At 33.4% G+C, this 21,923-nt stretch overlaps 1 protein-coding gene across 2 annotated transcripts; it reads right to left on the reverse strand.

Moving 5' to 3' along the window:
- Positions 1-396: 396 nt before the first annotated feature.
- Positions 397-20,281, reverse strand: LOC132732133 (obg-like ATPase 1). 2 transcript variants are annotated; one of them, XM_060718501.1, is made up of 12 exons: positions 20,127-20,281; positions 17,755-17,878; positions 17,122-17,204; positions 13,174-13,234; positions 10,575-10,702; positions 8,950-9,125; positions 7,671-7,745; positions 7,240-7,337; positions 5,780-5,923; positions 5,114-5,210; positions 4,036-4,158; positions 397-2,954 (listed from the first exon to the last, which is right to left on the reverse strand). In XM_060718501.1, exons 2-12 carry the CDS (start codon positions 17,856-17,858, stop codon positions 2,847-2,849), a joined length of 1,197 nt encoding a protein of 398 aa, XP_060574484.1. In that variant the 5' UTR covers positions 17,859-17,878; positions 20,127-20,281; the 3' UTR covers positions 397-2,846. The 2 variants fall into 2 exon arrangements, with proteins under 2 accessions (XP_060574484.1, XP_060574483.1); XM_060718500.1 differs by having other exon boundaries at positions 20,081-20,220.
- Between the last annotated feature and the right edge of the window lie 1,642 nt (positions 20,282-21,923).

The raw sequence follows: 21,923 nt of genomic DNA on the forward strand, positions 1-21,923 counted from the left end.
GGAGGGGCCAATTTTGACCCAGGGCTCTTATTTGAACAAATTTGGTAGACACCCATTAGAAGATGTTTCATGTCAAATATCTAAGCTCTACCTCTTTTGTTTTTTTTAAGAAGATATTTTAAGTTTTTTCTATCAGTTGACATGGCAACCAGAGTTCTGCATGGAATTAAATTCCTTGAACATTTTTTAAAGGTGACCTCTATAGGAACATTCCTGTGAAGTTTGAATGAAATTGGCTTAGTGGTTTATGAGGAGATGTCATTTAAAGTAAAAGTTTACGGACGGACGAAAAGCGATCACAAAAGCTCACCCTGTCACTTTGTGATAGGTGAGCTAAAAAGGTATAGGGGTCATAAATGGTCATTTTCTAATCAGTGCAAAAGCATCAAGTCAAACAAAGTTTAAAATACTTTATTTAGCAAATACATTTATCCTTCTTTTAATTTATCAAGCTATAAAAGAAACTTCGATGCCAATATGTAACAAATAAAACTTGGTCACATAATTATATTTTCATCACCTCATTAACAATCTAAAATTCAGGAACTTAACATAACCCTTTCTAGTGTTATCTAACATTATCATAAATTATTATATAATTTACTATAAGCAAGCAAGGAAACTGCATGTCAGTGTATTTTTTTCTTTACCTTTGTTTTTATTGGATTTTATGTCATACTGACACAGTATACTAGTAGGTAGTAAGGTGACTTTCAAGCTTTACTGGTAGAGGTAGACCTCAAGTGCCCCTACATGCATTATTTCAAGCACTAGTGGATATATTCAGTGGTATATATAGTGGTATATTCACCAACCTTTAGTAAGTAAGCTTGTAAGCATTCTCACATTAAAGAAATTCAAGGTCCCTGGCATTATGATTCCAACACACAGTGGTGAGGTGTTTATAACTGTATTCCTTCATACTCTGCACATTAACAAGTAAAGTGTCTTCCTTTAAAGTGACATTATGCCCATCCAAGTGTAAATGGTCGATGTACAGGTCAAAGTCAAAATAACTTGAGATTTTGCCATAATAGTTTTCAATTCTATAATCTAGTTCTTATGTATGATAAATTTTATAACCCACATCACTCACAGAAAACTCTTTAGATATCATTTGGAATGAATTCAACTGATAGAAAGAGTGGGACATTCTTTTTTATATTTTAGGCAGTGTTTATATTTAATCCTAAACATTTTCCATTATCAATTATTGGTCAATGATCATCATGCCACCATGTGTTTTTTGCAACTTTTGTCTTTAGCGAGCACTGTAATTCCCCCCTCCCCCATCATTTTCTCTTTGTATCTTTTATGTGTTAAGCGACATTCGTTCAACGTGACCAGCCACTGCTAATCTTATTCTGGTAGCAAAAGTCTGCAAAACTGTTAAGGAATCAAATAAAAAAAAGATTGAGTTCAACATAGCAACGGAAAAAAATCAGCATAATACCACTTTAACATTAATTTTATAAATAAGATTAAATGCATAATATATAAAGTTGGTCATGGTTTTGTTATAGCCTTATATATATTATATATTGTAATAAATGTGATAATTCTTCATCTTTGCAACAGAGATGCTGACCTCACATTAAATATCAGAAGGTCACATTGAAGGTCACATTAAATATCAGAAGGTCACATTGAAGGTCACATCAGAATGGAACCTTTGAATGCTTTTCCTGCCTTGAGACATACAATTTTATCATTAATGAATTTTTCTATTATATTAAGAAATATTATCAAATAATAGTTTAAGTAAAAAGTCTGATTTTCAGTTACACATTTCTTCTCCAGTATCTGGTGAAATTATTATTAAATATAACTTATTACCATTTGCTCCACTCTAGTATGCATGAATTTATCTTTTTTCACCATAATCATTATGAATATTTTATAACAACAACTATTTTTGATCAATCCCACTGGCGCTAGTCACATAATCAAATATTTTACATAACCGGTCTATATATGTATATAAAGATATATTATTATAGTATATAGCCCGTATAAAACTTGAAAAAGTTTGTTTCAAGCACCTGTGATCAATCCACTGGTAATAAAAGGTTGTTGGGAAATGGAATACAAGAAATATACCAGCAAAATGTGACAGCACATTGCTGTATTTTTCATCATGATTTTAAAAATAAAATTTAATAATATCTCTGCAACTTTTGAAATCCCCATAACTTAAATCAGTTCAAAATAAAAAGCAGGTCTATTTCATACATAAACATTCAGTAATATTAGTCTGGTTCCCTAAAGTTTCATATTTTGTAGCAGTATTCTATGTACAAAAACAATGGACCATTCAAAATACAAAGCCGTGGGTAAGACTTATACGTAAGTTTAGCCAGATAAGGGTTGACGAACAGGTGTGTGTGACACTAACAGTGATGTCACACTACCACAATTCATTTATTTCATCCATATCTGTAATTCAATTAAATTATAATGGAACCATTTAAAACTGCATGCCTCCAGATGAGGCAAAATATTTCAAGAAAATGAAACTTGAGAAAAAAGTATTAAGAATTTATGAAAAGGAATAAAAGTTGAATATATAAGTAATAATTTCCATGTTATTTGTGATAAATGGCCAATTTTGCAGTATTTTTCACCATATTTCTACTGGATTAGTGACGCAATAATTTCAGCAATTTACATGGATAGTAAGTGCCATTTACAATGTGTATACTATTTTCTTTGTTCACTTCACAGTATTCTATTTTTTATTACATTTTCAAAATTTTCATGAAAATTAGCAAGAATTTGGAGGCATGCTGCTTTAACTACAATGTAGAATGGTTAAGTTTTAAATGTCCTATGTGATCTGTGCTTCATTATTTCTTTTTAGCCGTCAGTCCCGCGCCCGCATTGAACTTTATGAACAAAATGTCGCCGTCTTCCACAACATACTCTCGTCCCTTCTGCTTGTATTTACCGGCAGCCTGAATTATATAAAATGTTTCAGCTTAAATTATGAAAATGTTTTACAACCACAAAAACAGATAATGGGCAGATCAAGCAAAGCCAGTGATTCTCCTGCTTATTTTACAGACACTGATAAAAGGCCTCTACCCGATTGAAATTTTCTATAAAATCATGCAGTTTTCCCAAAAAATCTGAATTTAAACCTGCTTTTTTACTTCCCAAATTAGCAATTAAGCAATATTTTTTCCAAAATGAAAAAGTCAAGGCCTGTCCCCAATAAAGTGAAAAAAAAATCACCAGAAGCTAGATAAGTTCATTATATCTTTAATCACAGACAATATTAACTAAAATGGAAAAGATCTAACATGTAATCAGATCTCAATCCTGCTTTCTTTTCCGCATTACAGACCTTAGTCTAAATTCAGAAATTGGCAGAAAAGACACCAGCAAGGGTTATATATACTTCTTAAATATCTAAATAACAAATTAGCAGAAAAGGTCAACTCAAGTAAATTTAATGTAATAGTTTTTCTATATGGTTTTCCATATTGATTATAAAAAACATATTAATTGACACCATGACTTTCTTCTAAATACATTTTTTAACCTTTATATCAGGCAACATGGTTTTGATCTGAAAGGTTTAAGAACAACAAATGTATCAGGGTTGTTATGGTTTTTTTTGTTACTTTGGCCAGTCACCCTAAGACATTTAAGGTCATATAATGAATTTCAGGCAGCTTTAAAAGTGGGAGGGTTCTTAGGTTTCCCACCCCTTATTATTTTAGATACAAGTGAGCAACTGAGTAGAGACATCAACCTTCTGTAAATTAGCTAGATAACTTTCTCACATGAAAGAATTAGAAGTCCCTTGCAGGATTCAAACCCACAGCAGTGAGGGGCAAGCAGTAAACCTGTAAGCTAGTTTGATGGCTTCCATACTTGATGTTCATAACGCCACATAAAAGAATCAAAAGCCTCTTGTGAAGATTTAATCCCACAGCAAAGAGGCGCAAGTAGTAAACCTGTAAGCTAGTTTGATAGCTTCCACACTTGATGCCCATAACACAACATAAAATTTCACAGAAAACCACAAACCTTGCATGCAGCATCTGAGCCCGCTTCTTTGAAGTCATTAAAGGCCATACATTCTGCCATAATAAAACCTTTCTCCATGTCAGTATGAATTCTCCCAGCTGCTTGAGGGGCTTTAGCTCCACGCTAAAAATAAAATACTTCCTATAATGTCTTATATCTTCTAAATTTCCCCGAATTTATACCACAAACATATATATCATATATCATTCATTATACTGTCAGGATAAAAGTTCAGCCAGGGTTTTTAAAACTGAAGATTATGGTTCAGCATATAAATATATACAGTGTCCAGAACACTTACTTTATTAAACTGTACTAAGAAAAAATCATCAGCAAATCAAATTGAAATATCATTTCTAGGAAAAATAGAACTTTCCGATAGAATGTACAGTCTGGCCACTGCATCTTTCGCAGAGGTAACATTTTAATATGAACAATATGGCAATACAATAGAGGCTTGAAATATCATTATAAGAAAAAATAAAGCGCCAATTATAGAAGGTATAAGACAGCTATATCAAGTTAAAAGTAACCTTAGACCTTGTTTAAGCATACAACACATCAGCCCATTGTGGCAAACATTTATGCAAAATCATTTCTAAATCATTCCATGAACGACAATTTGGTGACAATTGGACAAAACGATCAATTCATAATCTTATCTAGACTTTTGATGTACAATACTGACCTTCAAATGACCATTAATGCATTTTTAAGAAAAATTTTTATCATGACTTTGGCCATACAATTGCTAGAGCACTAACACTAACACTTGAGCAGGTTAATCCTCAGCTTGTCTAACACATTTGAAGATTTCTGCAATGTTTTGTTTTAAAATCCATTATGGGCGTAAAAGTGTATTTTTCTTCAAAACTTTTTCCCTTGAAATTACTTTCACATGAAAACATGAATATACAAAGTAGTCAATCATTCATCATGTGTTCAACAGTTTAATGTGTTCAGTAATTCTTATAAGTTACTCTCTGTAACATTCCCAGTTTTATGGCGCTTTTTTCTCCCAGATTCCAATGGTGTCAGAGGCATTCTAAACATATCTTGAAAACAAAATGTTACTTACCTGTATAGTCCATGCCCTAACCTCGTCTTTCCCACTTGTGAAGAAGTAAACTAAGCCCAATGCTTTATATCCATTAACTATTATCTTCTCTAAAGCACTGAAAAACAACAAGAGCACCGCATGTGTTGTTAAAAGCTTGTCTGTAAAAATAACCACTTTTGACCAAAAAAAATATATCTAGATTCACATAATCTGTAATAGATATTAATATTACTTGAACATCAGTATATCATCTTTATGTTTGTTTGTTTCATTTTACGCCTTTTCCCCAACAGTATTTCAGTCATATAGGCGGGTAGTTTCCTAACCATCGTTCCTGGAGAGTTACACCAGTACTAGACTAACTTCCTCCGTGCTAAACTACCAAAGATATTATCTTTAAACTTGGACTATAATGCCAGTTTTCAAGAATATATTTTTGTTTCCATCAAAGGACCCCATTGCAAATAAGTTCTATATTCAATATTGAACTTTCATGGGTTATCCTGTGTTCTAATCAACTAAATCTTTGATTTAACATGAATGTAAAATTATTATTTTTCAATTTAGTATTGTGTAACAAATAATGTGATAGATATATCTGTGATAAATTATCTTAATGTATTGTAATATGAAAGCATGTTGTTTGGCATATGCTGTAATATACTGTGAAAAAATAATTATTACCTTTGAGCATTATGCTCTTTTAAATATTTTTCACGTTCTTCATCAGATGTAAAATCTAGCAAGTTTGACTCAAACTCTCCACTGAACAATATAACTGTAGCCCCAGCATCATTTGTGTCAATCCATTCCTTTATTTTAGGTAACCTGAAAATTACACAGCATACACTCTTAAAGCTACTATCCCACACATTTTAGTTTGGTCGTTTTTGGAAACAAGAGGGCCATGATTGCCCTGAAGTCGCTCACCTGTATATAGGCCCCTGGAGCGGGGCCAGTTTAAACCACAGGGCTTTTATTGGAACAAACTTGATAGACACCCATTAGAAGATGTTTCATGCTAAACATCTAAGGTCTTGGGTTTTATAAAAGAAGATTTTTCAAGTTTTTTCTTTACACATATAAAAACAACGACACACCTAGGGCAGGGCCATTTTGACCCCAGGGCTTTTATTTGAACAATTTTTGTAGATACTTTCTAGAAAATGTTTCATGCTTAATATGTAAACTCTAGCTATTCGGGTTTTTTCAAAGAAGATTTTTAAGTTTTTGCTATTCACATAAAAGGAAAATTAATGTCCCCAATTTTGACCTCAGGGCTTTTATTTGAACAAACTTGGTAGACATTCACTAGAAGATGCTTCGTACTAAATATCTAAACTCTAGCTATTTGAGTTTTTTCAAAGAAGATTTTTTAAGTTTTTGTTATACACATATAAGGAAAATGAATGACCCCTGGGGCGGGGCCAATTTTGAACCCAGGGCTTTTATTTGAACAAACTTGGTAGACACTCAGTAGAGGATGTTTCATGCCAAATACCTTAGCTCTAGCTCTTTGGGTTCTTTAAAAGAAGTTTTTTTTGAGTTTTTACAATATTCATATAGGGAAAATCAATGACCCCCTGGGGCGGGGCCAATTTTGACCCCAGGGCTTTTATTTGAACAAACTTGGTAGACACTCACTAGAAGACGTTTCATGCCAAATATCTAAGCTCTAGCTCTTTGGGTTTTTTAAAAGAAGATATTTAAAGTTTTTTCTTTTGGTTGCCATGGCAACCAGAGTTCTGCATGGAATTAAATTCTTTGAACAATTTTTAAAGGTGACCACCAAAGGAACATTCCTGTGAAATTTTTATTTTTTGAATAATGTCTTTAAATTATAAACACACCAGTTAACCAGTTGTACGTATATCCGTTCGTTGCTGGTGGAACAATTGTGGGCTTGTTAAGTTTTTTCTATCTTGCAATTAATTGCTGCACAATATATCATAGAAAGTTGTCTATAAATAGAGACAAAATGAAGAACATAATTATCTTGGTTATCCAGTTTAAAACTGATATTTATATGGATCAAACTGTCCTACTCGGTACATGGCAACGGATGTGATAATACAGGTATTCATATCTGTATCAAAGCAAGGTACATAAAACCAATGGGATAAGCTTAAAGTACATATACTTACCATTTATTTTTCTTACGACTATAATCTTTTTCTGATAGATTAACTAAATAAATCACTGGTTTAGCTGTGATAAATAAGTGGTTATTCAGAACATCAATCTAAAATAAGAAGGAAAGAAATTTTAACAATATTGATACCTTGTGGAAATATTTGCAGATTTATACCATCATGTTAAATAAGCATGCTAAGTTAAATTATTAAATCTAAAATTACATTTATAATTGGGTAACATATCAAACTGTTACAACTTACAGGTTTTAGAAAAACACACTCTGTCTTAAATGACGTCTTTTTCATGATTTTTACAATGACATACAGACAGTATAAAATCTTTCATACAATCTCATGCTTATTTCATACACTGTCATGCTTATTTTCATTTAGTTGCATAATCTCTATAAAATCATACAAATTTAAGATTGAATGAGTACCTCTTTGGCATCGAAAGTGATATTTCGGACCCATTTACTACTTTCCAACGCTTCTCTAACTTTCTTCAATGTTTCCTACAATCCAAAACAAAAGGTTCTGTTTTAAGATACAACAATAATGTATACTAAACATAAAACATCCGATATGTTGAGTCAAGTCAACTGATTTATTCAATAAATAAAGGCCAACGGCCCCAAAAACATATCATACAAAATGTAATGTTTAACATTTTATGGTTGTGTTGTAAGTCATGATAAATTATTATTACATTTAATTATCTATTGTTCTATACAGCTCATGATGTGGTAAATGTATGCAGATATTTTCATAATTACAAAATTATCTTTCAATAAAAGTAATTAATAAGTTATCTAATTCAGTTCCAGAATTATACCAATTTAGTAAATACTAGTGATGTTCCGATTGTCGCAAGTCGCCGATAATCAGTTACTGTTATGTAAAGCGACAATAATCGATTCCCAAAAATTTGTCCCACGACGTCGTCCAAAATGTTTAAAGTATCAAAGGGAAATAGTTCTGATGGTAATTTTCTTTAAGAAACACCTCGCTGATCGCAAAAAAATTATCTCAGAGACAATTTGGAGTTGAACAGGATCAATACCTGATGTAAACAATAGTAATATAATGTGATGTGAATGTAATTATTTGACATCCATTGGAAAATTAAATCTTTTTCGTAAAATTATAACTAGATCTATATAGGGTTAAAACTGTTGAAAAGTGCTAAATTAAGTTCATGTTACTGAATATAATCAAGTGCCTTGGGAAGAAATGTTTCTTCTCTATTTCTTTTTAACGCGACTTTAATCGGAAAGCTATCGATTATGTCCCATCCGATTGAACCGATGATCAATTGGGACAAATTTCATCTGATTTCCATCACTAGTAAATACAAGTAGGTATTTCAAATTTCAAAATATTTGCTACAATGAAAAATTGAATGATATTAACAGTCAATGTGAAAAGTTTCAATGTGAAAAGTTAAATGATTTCCGAGACAAAAGCTTTCTTGGAAAGGTATATTTAAATGCCTAACAAAATTATGGTCAATTTTAGAAATATTCAACAATTTGACCTTACAGGTCAAGGTCATTTAAAAGCGAAGGTCAAACTTAGCTCAACATGACAGTTTGATGCCAATTATTGTTTTGATCAAGTATGAAAATGGGCTACATAAAAGTTTAAAAGACAACGATAATGACAAAGCGGGAAAATCATAATTTCTTTGAAAACAAACAATCTAAATATCATATTTACATATTCATGTTTTTTAGACTTGTCCCCGCCCCTCAACACGGCTCTTTCAATATTGTCCATATGTTTGTTGAGGTATTCTATGTCTTTCAATCGAAGCTCCTCATGTATAATATCTAAATCTCTCGATGGGTCTACATCTCCTTCCACATGAACAACTTCTTCTCCCGGGAAGGCTCCTGAAACAGTAGATATTGAATGAGAGTAAGTTCAATACTGAATTTATTGAACAGGTTGAATATTCTATGTATCACATTACCAAAATAAAGACCTTTTAAAGTGAAAAAGAATCATTATTTCACTGGCGAGCTTATAGAATAACGCCAACATTAAACACATCTTTAGGATATGTTTGTATAATGCAAATGATGTCACATCAAAATATATATATGGCTGTGCAAACCATATTTACGGAGTCACAAAAGCAGCACGGGTGTGTGATAAAAATCACTTTATCATAGTCTGGCATATTAAATTCATTGATCAAACATGTAAATTCTATAGTGGAAATCCTAAAATAACCTAGAGTAAATACTTGCCTTGTAAAAGACTTAACTTCTTCAATTTATCACATTTTAAGTCTTGTTTTGTCTGCTGATACAAAAAGTAATCAACCTTTGTTTGCTACCAGTATAGAGCTAGGCTAGCCTGTACATTTGTGCAGTCTGACTAAGCTCTAAATTTGTATACATGTACTGCTGATAGCTCAATTTTTGTATAATGATATTGAAAACCCTCAATCATTAAATGGACTGACCAAAATTAGAAACTGGTTAAATCCACTATACAAAGTAAGCTGGTTAAAGAAGCTTGGGTTTTTATATATATTTCAACAACATTGAAAAGGTCAAAGGTGACAAAGGTGAAACAGTAGAAGTAACCTCTCTCAGGCCTTTTCCTAGCCATTTTTGGAAAAAGTGCCTTGCCATGTTTGGGAATTTTTGCATCATAAAATTGTTTAATTGGAAAAAATATCTGGTATCTTTTGAAACCTCCTTCATGCTCTTGGTATAGTATTTTGAACTGTGCAAAATTGTTTATTCAGTCCAATGCAAGTATCATTTAAAACATAAAAAATACATTAAAATATGACAATAAAATGTATGGAAAAATCTGCCTGATACCATACTGAACTCAAGTAAATTTGTCAATTATGATATTATTAATATTAGTTCGGTTGGGAACTTTTTTTTTAAAGATTGGGAAAAAAATAACCATATTTGCCACTAGAAATGGATCTGGTAATCTCACCCCTGGTGACACTGGAAAAGGAATGTCTCTTAAGAAAAAAGAGCAATATTTTCACATGACAGGGAGAAATGGGCTTTAAATTGTACCAATAATCTAAATTGTTTGTTTGATACATTTTACGCCTTTTCCAAACAGTATTTCAGTCAAATAGGCAGGTAGTTTCCTTACCTTGGTCCCTTTAGAGTTAAACAAGTACTAGACTACTTTCTTCCGTGCTAAACTACCAAAGCATCTCCCGGGGATTGAACACACGCCAGAGAGGTAACTGGATTAGAAGTCATCGGCTCTAACCCCTCGACCACGGGGGCGGTATTGTAAATCAATATTGAATCAAATGTTGTATCAAAATTTCGACACTCAATGACAGTGCTACTTACTGATAACGTGATATATAGCATCGCAGGCCGAGATGTTTGACAGGAAGGCATTTCCTAACCCTTTACCCTCGTGGGCACCTTTCACAAGTCCTGCAATATCCACTACATTCAGGAAAGCTGGAACTTTGCTGAAAACATATTAAATCAATCAAAATAAAGTATAACAACACCTGTTCATAAAAGAGCTTTTACCAGCACTTGACAATAAGAAAAGGGGAATAACTCTGTAAATAAGTTACGTCAGAGTTATGGGAGCTGAGCCCATCATGAGAATAAGTTAGTGAAGTTTCAATCCATTCCCTCCATTAGTTCTGGAGAAACCACTTTGTATGCAAGAACTTTTTCTAAGTGGGATTGTGATACATATGAGCCGGGTCATGACAAAACCAACATAGTGGGTTTGCGACAAGCATGCATCCAGGCCAGCCTGCGCATCCACGCAGTCTGATCAGGATCCATGCTGTTTGCTATCAGTTTCTCTACTTGTAATAGTGTTTGTAAGCGAACAGCATGGATCCTGATCAGACTGTGCGGATGAGCAGGCTGGTCTGGATCCATGCTGGTCGCAAACCTACTATGTTGGTATTGTCGTGGCGCGGATCAAATGGAGTACAAGAACCATTCTAGAGATTATTCTTATAACTTTATAGTTGAATAAAAACAGGACTATGAAAATTTGCATGTAAAGAAAGGAGCATGATTACATCAAGACCAATGACAGAATTATGTTCTTTTTCCTTGTGAAATCGGATGAATTTATTATGTTTTAAACTACATTTCTGAAACAGTTAGGTAATGTATGTAGTCCAGCAACTTTTATTGGGACAGCCCATTCCTTTTAAACTATCTTTTGCAAAAAAAATAATGAGCATCTACACTCACACCTGATATCATTTTCATTCTGCCATGTCTCTTTTGCTTATTTCTTGGTTGGGTTTTCTAAGTTGTACAAACACAGAATAGGTAATACGGCGATTTTGCAGCTTTATTCATGGAGGCAGACCTCAGTCGCCCCTCCACACAAACAGGCAGGTAAAAGAACAAATACAGTACTGTAAGCTAGCTTGATAGTTTCCTCACATGAAAGAATCCAAAGCTGACCCAACAGTGGTGAGGGGCAAGTGGTTTGGAGTCAAATACATTAACCACCACTTAATGCACCTATATACTCTTCCAGGATTGTTTATGTTGATGAAAAAGAAGCTGTACTTGCAGTTTGGTTTACACCAGTCCTGTATATATCAAACATCTTATTCTTATGTCCAATTCGACTTATAAATACAAATGCTTGTTTGTTGTATTAGTTTATATCCAGATTTTAACTGATTAACAGATTTTTGGTGATATCTTGACTTTCCTAGAAAACTAACCAGTAATTATCAATCTCTTCGACCTAATACTAATCCCTTAAGCAGTAATAGTTTTGTTTGTTTGTTTGTGTCATTTAACGCCTTTTTCCAACAGTATTTCAGTCATATAGGCGGGTAGTTCCCTAACCATCGTTCCTGGAGAGTTGCACCAGTACTTGACTACCTTCCTCCGCGCTAAACTACCAAAGCATCTCCCGGGGATCGAACCCACGCCAGAGAGGTAACTGGATTAGAAGTCATCGACTCTAACCACTCGACCACGGAGGCGGTGCTTAAGCAGTAATAGACAAATTACCAAGATTAATTGTCTTGTATAAAGTTCCCAATGCTCAAGGAACAAGACAAAGTTCCCAATGCTCAAGGAACTAGCAATCCCTGGATCACTAATCAATGCTCTCCCTATTGAGCTAATCATACAGACACACATACAGTGTAACTTCCGAAAACCGAACACCCATGGGACTTGTCAAAAAGTTCGGATTTCAGAGGTTTCCGGAATTCAGAGGTTTATGATAATGTGGACAAGACTAAGCCACTTAATATCACTAAATGTCAAGGAAGATGTGGCCATTACTGTAATCTTATATAATAGTCTTATTATCAAGATAAAGATGTGAATGAAAAGAATACATTTTTATCTTACCTTCAAATGCTTTTCTATCAGTTTGTACATGAAGAAATGTTGTTAATTGCATAAACTTACATATCGTCCAATGCTTATTAATATATTATTACATCAAATGCAATGAAATCCCTAAAGACGTTTGATGCATACATTGTCCAATTAATTGTCATTAAATCCGCTAATAACCACTTCAAATTAACTGACCGCCGTAAATTACTTTGATTAACCACATCACTTCAAACATACCATTTCACAGTTTGTGATTTGAACGCGTGTCAAATTACACGATCACCGCTAATAAGTAAACAATCGATAGGGAGATTAAATCTTCCTGCAGGTTAAACATTCTCGATTTACAATGTATTTCACACCTTTGGATATTTCTGGTTTCTGGAGGTAAAATTGCATTGATTTGACTCTAATTTTACGAAAATATCTTCCGGAATTCAGAAGTTCCGGAATTCAGAAGAAGTATATTAATAGAAAATAGAAGGGAAAAAATCGGGACCGAAAAAATTGTTGGGTTTTTAGAAGTTTCTGGATTTCAGAAGTTCCGGAATTGGGAAGTTACACTGTATGTACAAACAAAGCAACAATCAATTACCTGGCAGGCTGCCAATGCTCACAGAGGAATTCAAATCTGGCGTCAGGTACCGGTACACGACCTGAAAACATTCAAATTCTGAGCTGGTCACATGTTACAAGCAGTCTGATCAGGATCCATGCTGTTGGCTTAACAACTCTATTACAAGTGGAGAAACTGATAATGAACAGCATGGATCCTTATCAGACTGCGTGGATGCCAGGCTGGTCTGGATCCATGCTGGTCGCAAACCCACTATGTTGATTTTGTCATGACACGGCTCAATTATAATATATCTATTCAGCTGAACTGACAATAAACATATCGTTTAATCATCAATGTATTAACAAGAGGGCCATGATGGCCCTGAGGTCGCTCACCTGTATATAGGCCCCCGGAGCGGGGCCAGTTTAAACCCCCAGGGCTTTTATTTGAACAAACTTGGAAGACACCCATTAGAAAATGTTTCATGATGTTAAGTTTTTACTACACACATATAATGAAACAAGAGGGCCATGATGGCCCTGAGGTCGCTCACCTGTATATAGCCCCCCACCCCGCGCCAATTTTTACCCAAGGGCTTTTATTTGAACAGACTTGGTAGACACCCATAAGAAGATGTTTCATGCTAAACATCTAAGTTCTAGCTCATTGGATTTTTTTAAAAGAAGATTTTTTAAGTTTTTACTATACACATATAGTTAAAAACAATGACACCCCTGGGGCAGGGCCAGTTTTGAGCCCCGGGCTTTTATTTGAACAAACTTTGTAGATATTTACTTAAAAATGTTTCATGTATAATATCTAAACTCAAGCTATTTGGGTTTTTTCAAAGAAGATTTTTAAGTTTTTGCTATACACATATAAGGAAAATCAATGACCCCCGGGGCGGGCCAGTTTTGACCCCAGGGCTTTTATTTGAACATACTTGGTAGACACCCATTAGAACATGTTTCATGCTAAATATCTTAGCTCTAGCTCTTTGAGTTCTTTAAAAGAAGTTTTTTTAAGTTTTTACTATATGCATATAGGGAAAATCAATGACCCCCTGGGGCGGGGCCAATTTTGACCCCAGGGCTTTTATTTGAACAAACTTGGTAGACACTCATTAGAAGATGTTTCATGCTAAATATCTTAGCTCTAGCTCTTTGGGTTCTTTAAAAGAAGATTTTTTAAGTTTTTACTATATGCATATAGGGAAAATCTATGACCCCCTGGGACGGGGCCAATTTTGACCCCAGGGCTTTTATTTGAACAAACTTGGTAGACATTCACTAGAAGATGTTTCATGTCAAATATCTCAGCTCTAGCTCTAACGGTTCTTTAAAAGAAGATTTTTTAAGTTTTTACTATATGCATATAGGGAAAATCAATGACCCCCCGGGCCTGGGCCAATTTTGACCCCAGGGCTTTTATTTGAACAAACTTGGTAAACACTCACTAGAAGATATTTAATGTCAAATATCTTAGCTCTAGCTCTTTGGGTTCTTTAAAAGAAGATTTTTTAAGTTTTTACTATATGCATATAGGGAAAATCTATGACCCCCTGGGGCAGGGCCAATTTTGACCTCAGGGCTTTTATTTAAACAAACTTGGTAGACACTCACTAGAAGATGTTTCATGCTAAATATCTTAGCTCTAGCTCTTTGGGTTCTTTAAAAGAAGATTTTTAAGTTTTTACTATATGCATATAGGGAAAATCAATGACCCCCTGGGGCGGGGCCAATTTTGACCCCAGGGCTTTTATTTGAACAAACTTGGTAGACACTCACTAGAAGATGTTTCATGCCAAATATCTAAGCTCTAGCTTTTACAGTTCTTTAAAAGAAGATTTTTTAAGTTTTTACTATATGCATATAGGGAAAATCAATGACCCCTCGGGCCGGGGCCAATGTTCACCCCAGGGCTTTTATTTGAACAAACTTGGTAGGCACTCACTAGAAGATGTTTCATGCCAAATATCTTAGCTCTAGCTCTTTGGGTTCTTTAAAAGAAGATTTTTTAAGTTTTTACTATATGCATATAGGGAAAATCAATGACCCCCTGGGGCCGGGCCAATTTTGACCCTAGGGCTTTTATTTGAACAAACTTGGTAGACACTCATTAGAAGATGTTTCATGCCAAATATCTAAGCTCTAGCTCTTACGGTTCTTTAAAAGAAGATATTTAAAGATTTTTCTTTCGGTTGCCAAGGCAACCAGAGTTCTGCATGAAATGGAATTCTTTGAACAATCTTGATAGAGCTTCATACAAAGAGTATTCCTGCCAAGTTTCATTAACATTGGCCTTGCGGTATCATAGAAGATGTCCTTAGAATATTTAAAATGTGGACGGATGACTGACGACGGACGCCATTTGGTTGGCCATCCTAAAAGCTCACCTGCACTTTGTGCAAGGTGAGCTAAAAACAATGACCCCCCCCTTTGGCAGGGCCAATTTTAACCCAAAGGCTTTTACTTGAACAAACTTGGTAGACACCCACAAAAAGATGATTCCTGCTTAACAATCTAACCTCTAGCTCATTGGGTTTTTTAAAAGAAGATTTTTAAGTTTTTACTATATACATATAGTTAAAAACAATAACACCTCTGGGGCGGGGCCAGTTTTGACCCCAGGGCTTTTATTTGAACAAACTTTGTAGACACTTACTAGAAGATGTTTCATGCTTAATATCTAAACTCTAGCTATTTGGCTCTTTCAAAGAAGATTTTTAAGTTTTTGCCATTATAGTAACATATATGGAAAATCAATTCCTGGGCGGGGCCAATTTTGACCCCAGGGCTTTTATTTGAACAAACTTCGTAGACACTCACTAGAAGATGTTTCATGCTAAATATCTAAACTCTAGCTATTTGGGTTTATTCATAGAAGATTTTGTAAGTATTTGCTATACACATATAAGGAAAATCAATGACCCCCGTGGGGTGGGGGGGGGGGGGGGCAATTTTGACCCCAGGTCTTTTATTTGAACAAACTTTGTAGACACCCACTAGAACATGTTTCATGCTAAATATCTTAGCTCTAGCTCTACATGTTCTTTAAAAGAAGATTTTTTTAAGTTTTTACTATATGCATATTGGGAAAATCAATGACCCCCCTGGTGCAGGGCCAATTTTGACCCTAGGCCTTTTATTTGAACAAACTTGGTAGACACTTATTAGAACATGTTTCATGCTAAATATCTTAGCTCTAGCTCTATGTGTTCTTTAAAAGAAGATTTTTAAGTTTTTACAATATGCATATAGGGAAAATCAATGACCCCCTGGGGGGGGGCCACATTTTGACCCCCAAGGCTTTTATTTGAACAAACTTAGTAGACACTCACTAGAAGATGTTTTATGCTAAATATCTAAGCTCTAGCTCTTTGGGTTTTTTAAAAGAAGATATTTAAAGTTTTTTCTTTCGGTTGCCATGGCAACCAGAGTTCTGCATGGAATTAAATTCTTTGAACAATTTTTAAAGGTGACCACCAAAGGAACATTCCTGTGAAGTTTGGATGAAATTGGCTTATTGGTTTATGAGGAGATGTCATTTAAAGTATTAAAAGTTTACGGATGGACGGACGACGGACGAAAAGCGATCACAAAAGCTCACCCTGTCACTTTGTTTGTGACAGGTGAGCTAAAAATCAACATTCACTTGACAATTAACATATTACTTATTGTCAATCAATATATATCATTTTTCAATCAATATTTTATTTCTTGTCAATTAACATATCACTTGAAAATGAGGGGACCTCTTTGCAATAAGCATGTAAGCATTGCCATTTAAGTATAATATGGCAGTCAATGTACCATCAGGTAAAATCATGTACATGGGGTCTTGATCATACAAATATATTGTATGTCTGTATGCTAGAAATGTTATAATCCTACTAATAAATCTACCTGATGAATACATTTCAGAACTCAATGATGAATTTTGTTACACATTGTATTTACTAAATGATAAACATTGATGACTTACTTTCATTAGGATCTATGGTGCAGAAAGGAAAGTTTTCTGCAGTTGCCGAGCTTTTTGTCAATACATTGAAGAATGTTGACTTCCTGAAATCGAAAAAAATCACAGCAAATGATATTTCACCAGATAAAATTAAACGATTTGACAATGTAATTTTGTTTGATTTTAAGTCACAGCGATAAGTCACGGGGATACAATCAAGGTTATTTTGCAAAAGATCAGTCAAGGGCATTTTACAGAGGTATTTGGCATGAAACATATATGTCGGTGGGACTTCATGCTTGACTATTCTCAGTGCTTGATAGTACATGTGAAGCATGAGCCTCAGTGGATAATGTAAAATTTTCTATGTTCAAAAAGTCCATAATTCATTCAAAATCCATGTCAGAGTTATGGGCCTTGGATACCGACATCTTCTGTTCTCAAATAACTGTGTATATTCTCTACAATATTTTTGTAGGTATCAACTTTATGCAAAAACTTAACCATGAACTAACGGTTACTAACCATAACATAATTATTATTATTAAATACCTGCACTCCAGTTGAGGCATAGTGCAATAATGGGTATACGATTTAGCTCTGATACATTTTCAATAGAAAGGTCTCGAAACTATAATACAAGTATGACATTACCCTACATTTGGCAATCCTACTATGCCTATTTTCAGATTTGTTCCAATACGCCCCAGAAAGGCAGGGGCTGCCTTAGCTCCATCATCCTTCTTCTTTGGTGGCATGGCTTAGCCTCACTGCAATACTTAAATGAAAATCAAAGGACTTTAATGATCGTTTTAAAGGTTTGCCAAGGATGTCTCAAAGCCTGTACTTGTAAACAAGTGAAACATTTTCAAAATTTTCTTTAATAATATTATATGGACAAGTAAAAAAATGCTTCAGATAAAACAGACAAGTCAAAATCAGATTTTGATATGCCAACATATCAACTTGATATGTATTTAGATAAGTAGACTATTCTATTCTATATCAATATATCAAAGTATAAATATCAATGATTAGATAAGTAGACTATTCTATATCAATATATCAAAGTATAAATATCAATAATACATACATGCACAATCTATAAAATTTAAAATACATTACTATACAGGGCTTTTTTTCCCCTAAAAAATTTAGGAACTTGAAATTCTGTCAATAATAGCAGTAAAGTCTGATAGGGATAGGGGAGCACATTTAGATCTTTCTTCAGCAAAATATGTGTTTTAAAATCATAACATTAACCGATGTTCCTCTAACCCTAACCCAAAATTCTAGGCAGTTACCTGTATTGCTAGCCAAAAGTTCTAACCATATGACTAACCTATATCAAATTCACTGTTCAGGCTTGCCCGCATTTTTAAAATAAATAACCTAAAACAATTATGAATATGCTATTGCAAACTTGTTTTTCTAAATGAAGATATCAGTGAATATCATGAAAACTTTTGGTGTTCGATGATCCAAAGTTTTTTTTCCCTCTGAAAATCACAGATTTTAATTATTAACATTTGTGCGAAAATATGCAGAGAAATAGTCTAAGACTGAAACATTAATAAATCATTTCTATAGATAATAAAGATGTAATAGTAATGTATTTTTAATAAATTTTTTATCTTGATCACTTTTAGCGGGGGGCTATACCAGGAGGTTCATTCTGTGTATTTTATTCTGAAGTTTTACTTCTGAAATGTGCAGGGGTCTAATTCATGAGATTGCCCAATTTGCAGCAGTTATGTTTGATTATAACTAAATATTTTTAATCATATTGTAAATAACTATTTAGGAAACTGTCAATCGGTGTATACAAATATTTTGGTTATCTTTTATTTTCTTAGAATTATTTCTCTTTTTTCTTTTTACTGGAAACAAAATATTTGAAGTTCATTTTAAATTATTTTTTAATGTAAAATAATTAAAAGAAATGTGTCCAAGAACTTCATTTTGCTTTAGATTATTGCACCAGTACCTTTTTTCTATATATTAGGATTAAATATTCTGTTTCTGGCAATACACCCATAAACACTTTCAATATGATCTACGTAAATAACCGAGGTATATCGAGTGAAAAAAATACGAGTTGCTTCCCTTATCTTCGAGTAAAATCGATATCGCTTATGCTAAAACAATACAAAATAAGCTGTTTTTAAACCGCTAGTTTGTTGTGATTAAATGTCCGATTTTAAAATGTATTACACCAATAGAAAGCTTAGGATCTTAGCTTCGTCACAGTATAAAATTCAACACATCTTTGGACTTCAAAGTATTTTAATTAACTGTTAAACCTACCATATGTCAGACAGTTTTACATACGATTTATACAGTGAGATACGCAATCCGTTATCTTTACTCGAAATTCTACTGATATGAATAGCCTGTTGTCTGCTAGTTCTGAAAGTGTTTATCGGTGTATTATATTTTGACAATTTTTGACACTGAATCATACTTTGAAGTTTTCTCTGAAAACTGAATGAAATGTATGCCGAGAGGTGTTGGCGCAATGAATTAGATCATAAAGAATTAAAGATGTTATTTAACCTATTTTGTTTTAGACTTTGCATATGTAACCTATTTTTTTAACAACTTCAAAGATTGTGTGTTATAGAAACATGAAATTGAAAAAGGGAAAAAAAATTGCACAAAAGTGACAGTTGCCAAATATTTTTCTTTCTGTTTATGACATATATTATTCTCAAAAAACAAACAAACACACAAAAGAAATATCTTTATTACTTTTCTAGAAATATGACTTTTCATCCCATAAGCCCGATACGTCATTTTCACCAGCCAGTTTATGCGGACATAACTGTTTTTATTCACAATTTCAAGTTCCTATGGTTTTAATAAAAATATTTCCCTTAAATTTCTGTGAAAATAAGATTACTAGACAGATTAAATCAAGAGGAATAAATACAATAAGGACGGTAAAAAAAAACATCAAATGATATATATTCATACATACATTTAGAAGTAGCAGTTCACCAAAATATAGTAAATTTTATGTTTACCGGCCTATCAACGTGTTTTGCCCAATATGGTGAAATTTTCTGGTTCCCAGATAATCCAGGGAACCAGCAAACCAGCTATATTCTGTATATTCCGTACCAAGTTGTTTTTAATTGACGATCTCCGGTCTCAGGTCTCCTGGTCTGAAAAGACCATCAATTGATGGAAAACTTCGATTTGTAGGTTATGATACAGATTGGCGGTCTCTTGATTAAATGATAAGAATTAGAAAGGCTAAATGAAGACACTTGTTTATAAGTGTCAATATTTTTAATGATGATTGACATTAGAGCGGACATTTTTTTACTGAATTTTCTCTGTCCGGAAAAAATATGTTAATCATTGACTTTTTTGTGTGCAAGATTACATTAATGTCAAATAAAATTGATATCAGTTTTATTAGTTATTTTGATTGTCAACAATGTAAGATATTTTATTTTCAATCAAAAGGTATATAAAAAATAGTAATAAAACGTGCTTGGTTATGTCCACTCTATAAATTTTACGTTGTGGGGTTTTGACGTGTGGGGTTTTGTCCTACATTCTTTGGTTAATATACTGACTGGTGCTTTTGAAAAAAAATCTAAAAAAAGAATTATATATTATTTTGTAACAGTCTTAACTATTACAAAATGACCATAGACATAAATAACAGAAATAGACAACTTCCTAGGCCAGTTAAAATATCACGCCTGCTTGCTAAATTTTAAAACTTGTAGCAAGTAGAACTTATTAACCAGATATCAAAATCAGTGAAATAATACATTTTCTGAAAGCTTATGCATTTGTCTATGACTGCAAATTAGAATATTTACAGCTCCCATTCAAATAAATGTTACATCATTTTTTAAAGGGAACTACTTAATAATTTTTGTAACAATACTATATTCATAAAAAAAAAACTGGCTCAGTGGATGTTCTGCCATTGTTTTTCTAAGTGAAAGGCATCGAAAGTTACCAATATTTTAACATACAGCAATAGATAAAAGATTTACCTTTCAAATGGTATATAATATTAAAGGATCAAATGTACGTCCATTAAGTTTTATTTGCTACAAAATGCCTAATTTTTCACTTTTTGATAGGCATTTGTAATATTTCAATGGAGTATATAGGAGCTGATTATCTCTGTTATCTTTGTCTCTGAAAGAATATTTTCTTTAAATTGATATAGATTTCATGCGCAATTAATTTATGTTGTCATAATGTTCTATTACTGAATTACTCGATACACCATTAAACCGTTTTCTCAAGACATGGTTTTGAATTGATCACCAAGTTGTAATTTATTTGTAATTGCTCTTCATTAAACTTCATCAATTTTTCGATGACGTTTTGTCACTATCTCTGCCTCTTGGTTGAATAGTGTAACCACACCAGCTTTATCATACCACAGCCGATCTTCAAGAAGTGATTAGGCCATATTCGACATGATAACATTGACCTCTTATATTGAATAATTATTTTACTCATTTTATAAAAAATGTATAGAGCATTAAAACGACAAAAGATAATGAATTACCGAGCATATATAGGCAACACTTGGTGTGCGTCCAAAGTCAGATTTGAAACAAAGCACATATCTTCATAGAACATGTTCCATATGATCAATTCGGGTTTGACTATGCGGGACCAGACTTCAGATGCATATTCTAGTTGCGGTTGAGCAATGAATTTATGCCATGGCATTAAAGGGGTTCTAAGTTTAATTTTATATGACGACTTTTATGAAAATCAGAGGCTTGCTTTGTCTCATTGGTTTGTCCTCCGCCAACGAGGGATCTCTTGATCATGCCATG

This window comes from Ruditapes philippinarum, unplaced genomic scaffold (genome assembly GCF_026571515.1).
Source record: "Ruditapes philippinarum isolate M1 unplaced genomic scaffold, ASM2657151v2 ctg803_1_1_1_1, whole genome shotgun sequence".
NCBI lineage: Eukaryota > Metazoa > Mollusca > Bivalvia > Venerida > Veneridae > Ruditapes > Ruditapes philippinarum.

Bases quoted from the DNA above. Each gene is read 5' to 3' on its own strand.
- LOC132732133 (XM_060718501.1), bottom strand. From the start codon at position 17,858: ATGCCACCAAAGAAGAAGGATGATGGAGCTAAGGCAGCCCCTGCCTTT. The intron at 13,235-17,121 runs GTAAGTCATCAA...GAATGTTTTCAG, and splicing joins CACCATAGATCCTAATGAAA to GTCGTGTACCGGTACCTGAC. The intron at 5,211-5,779 runs GTAATAATTATT...GTTGTTTTTCAG, and splicing joins AAAGAGCATAATGCTCAAAG to TGCTTTAGAGAAGATAATAG.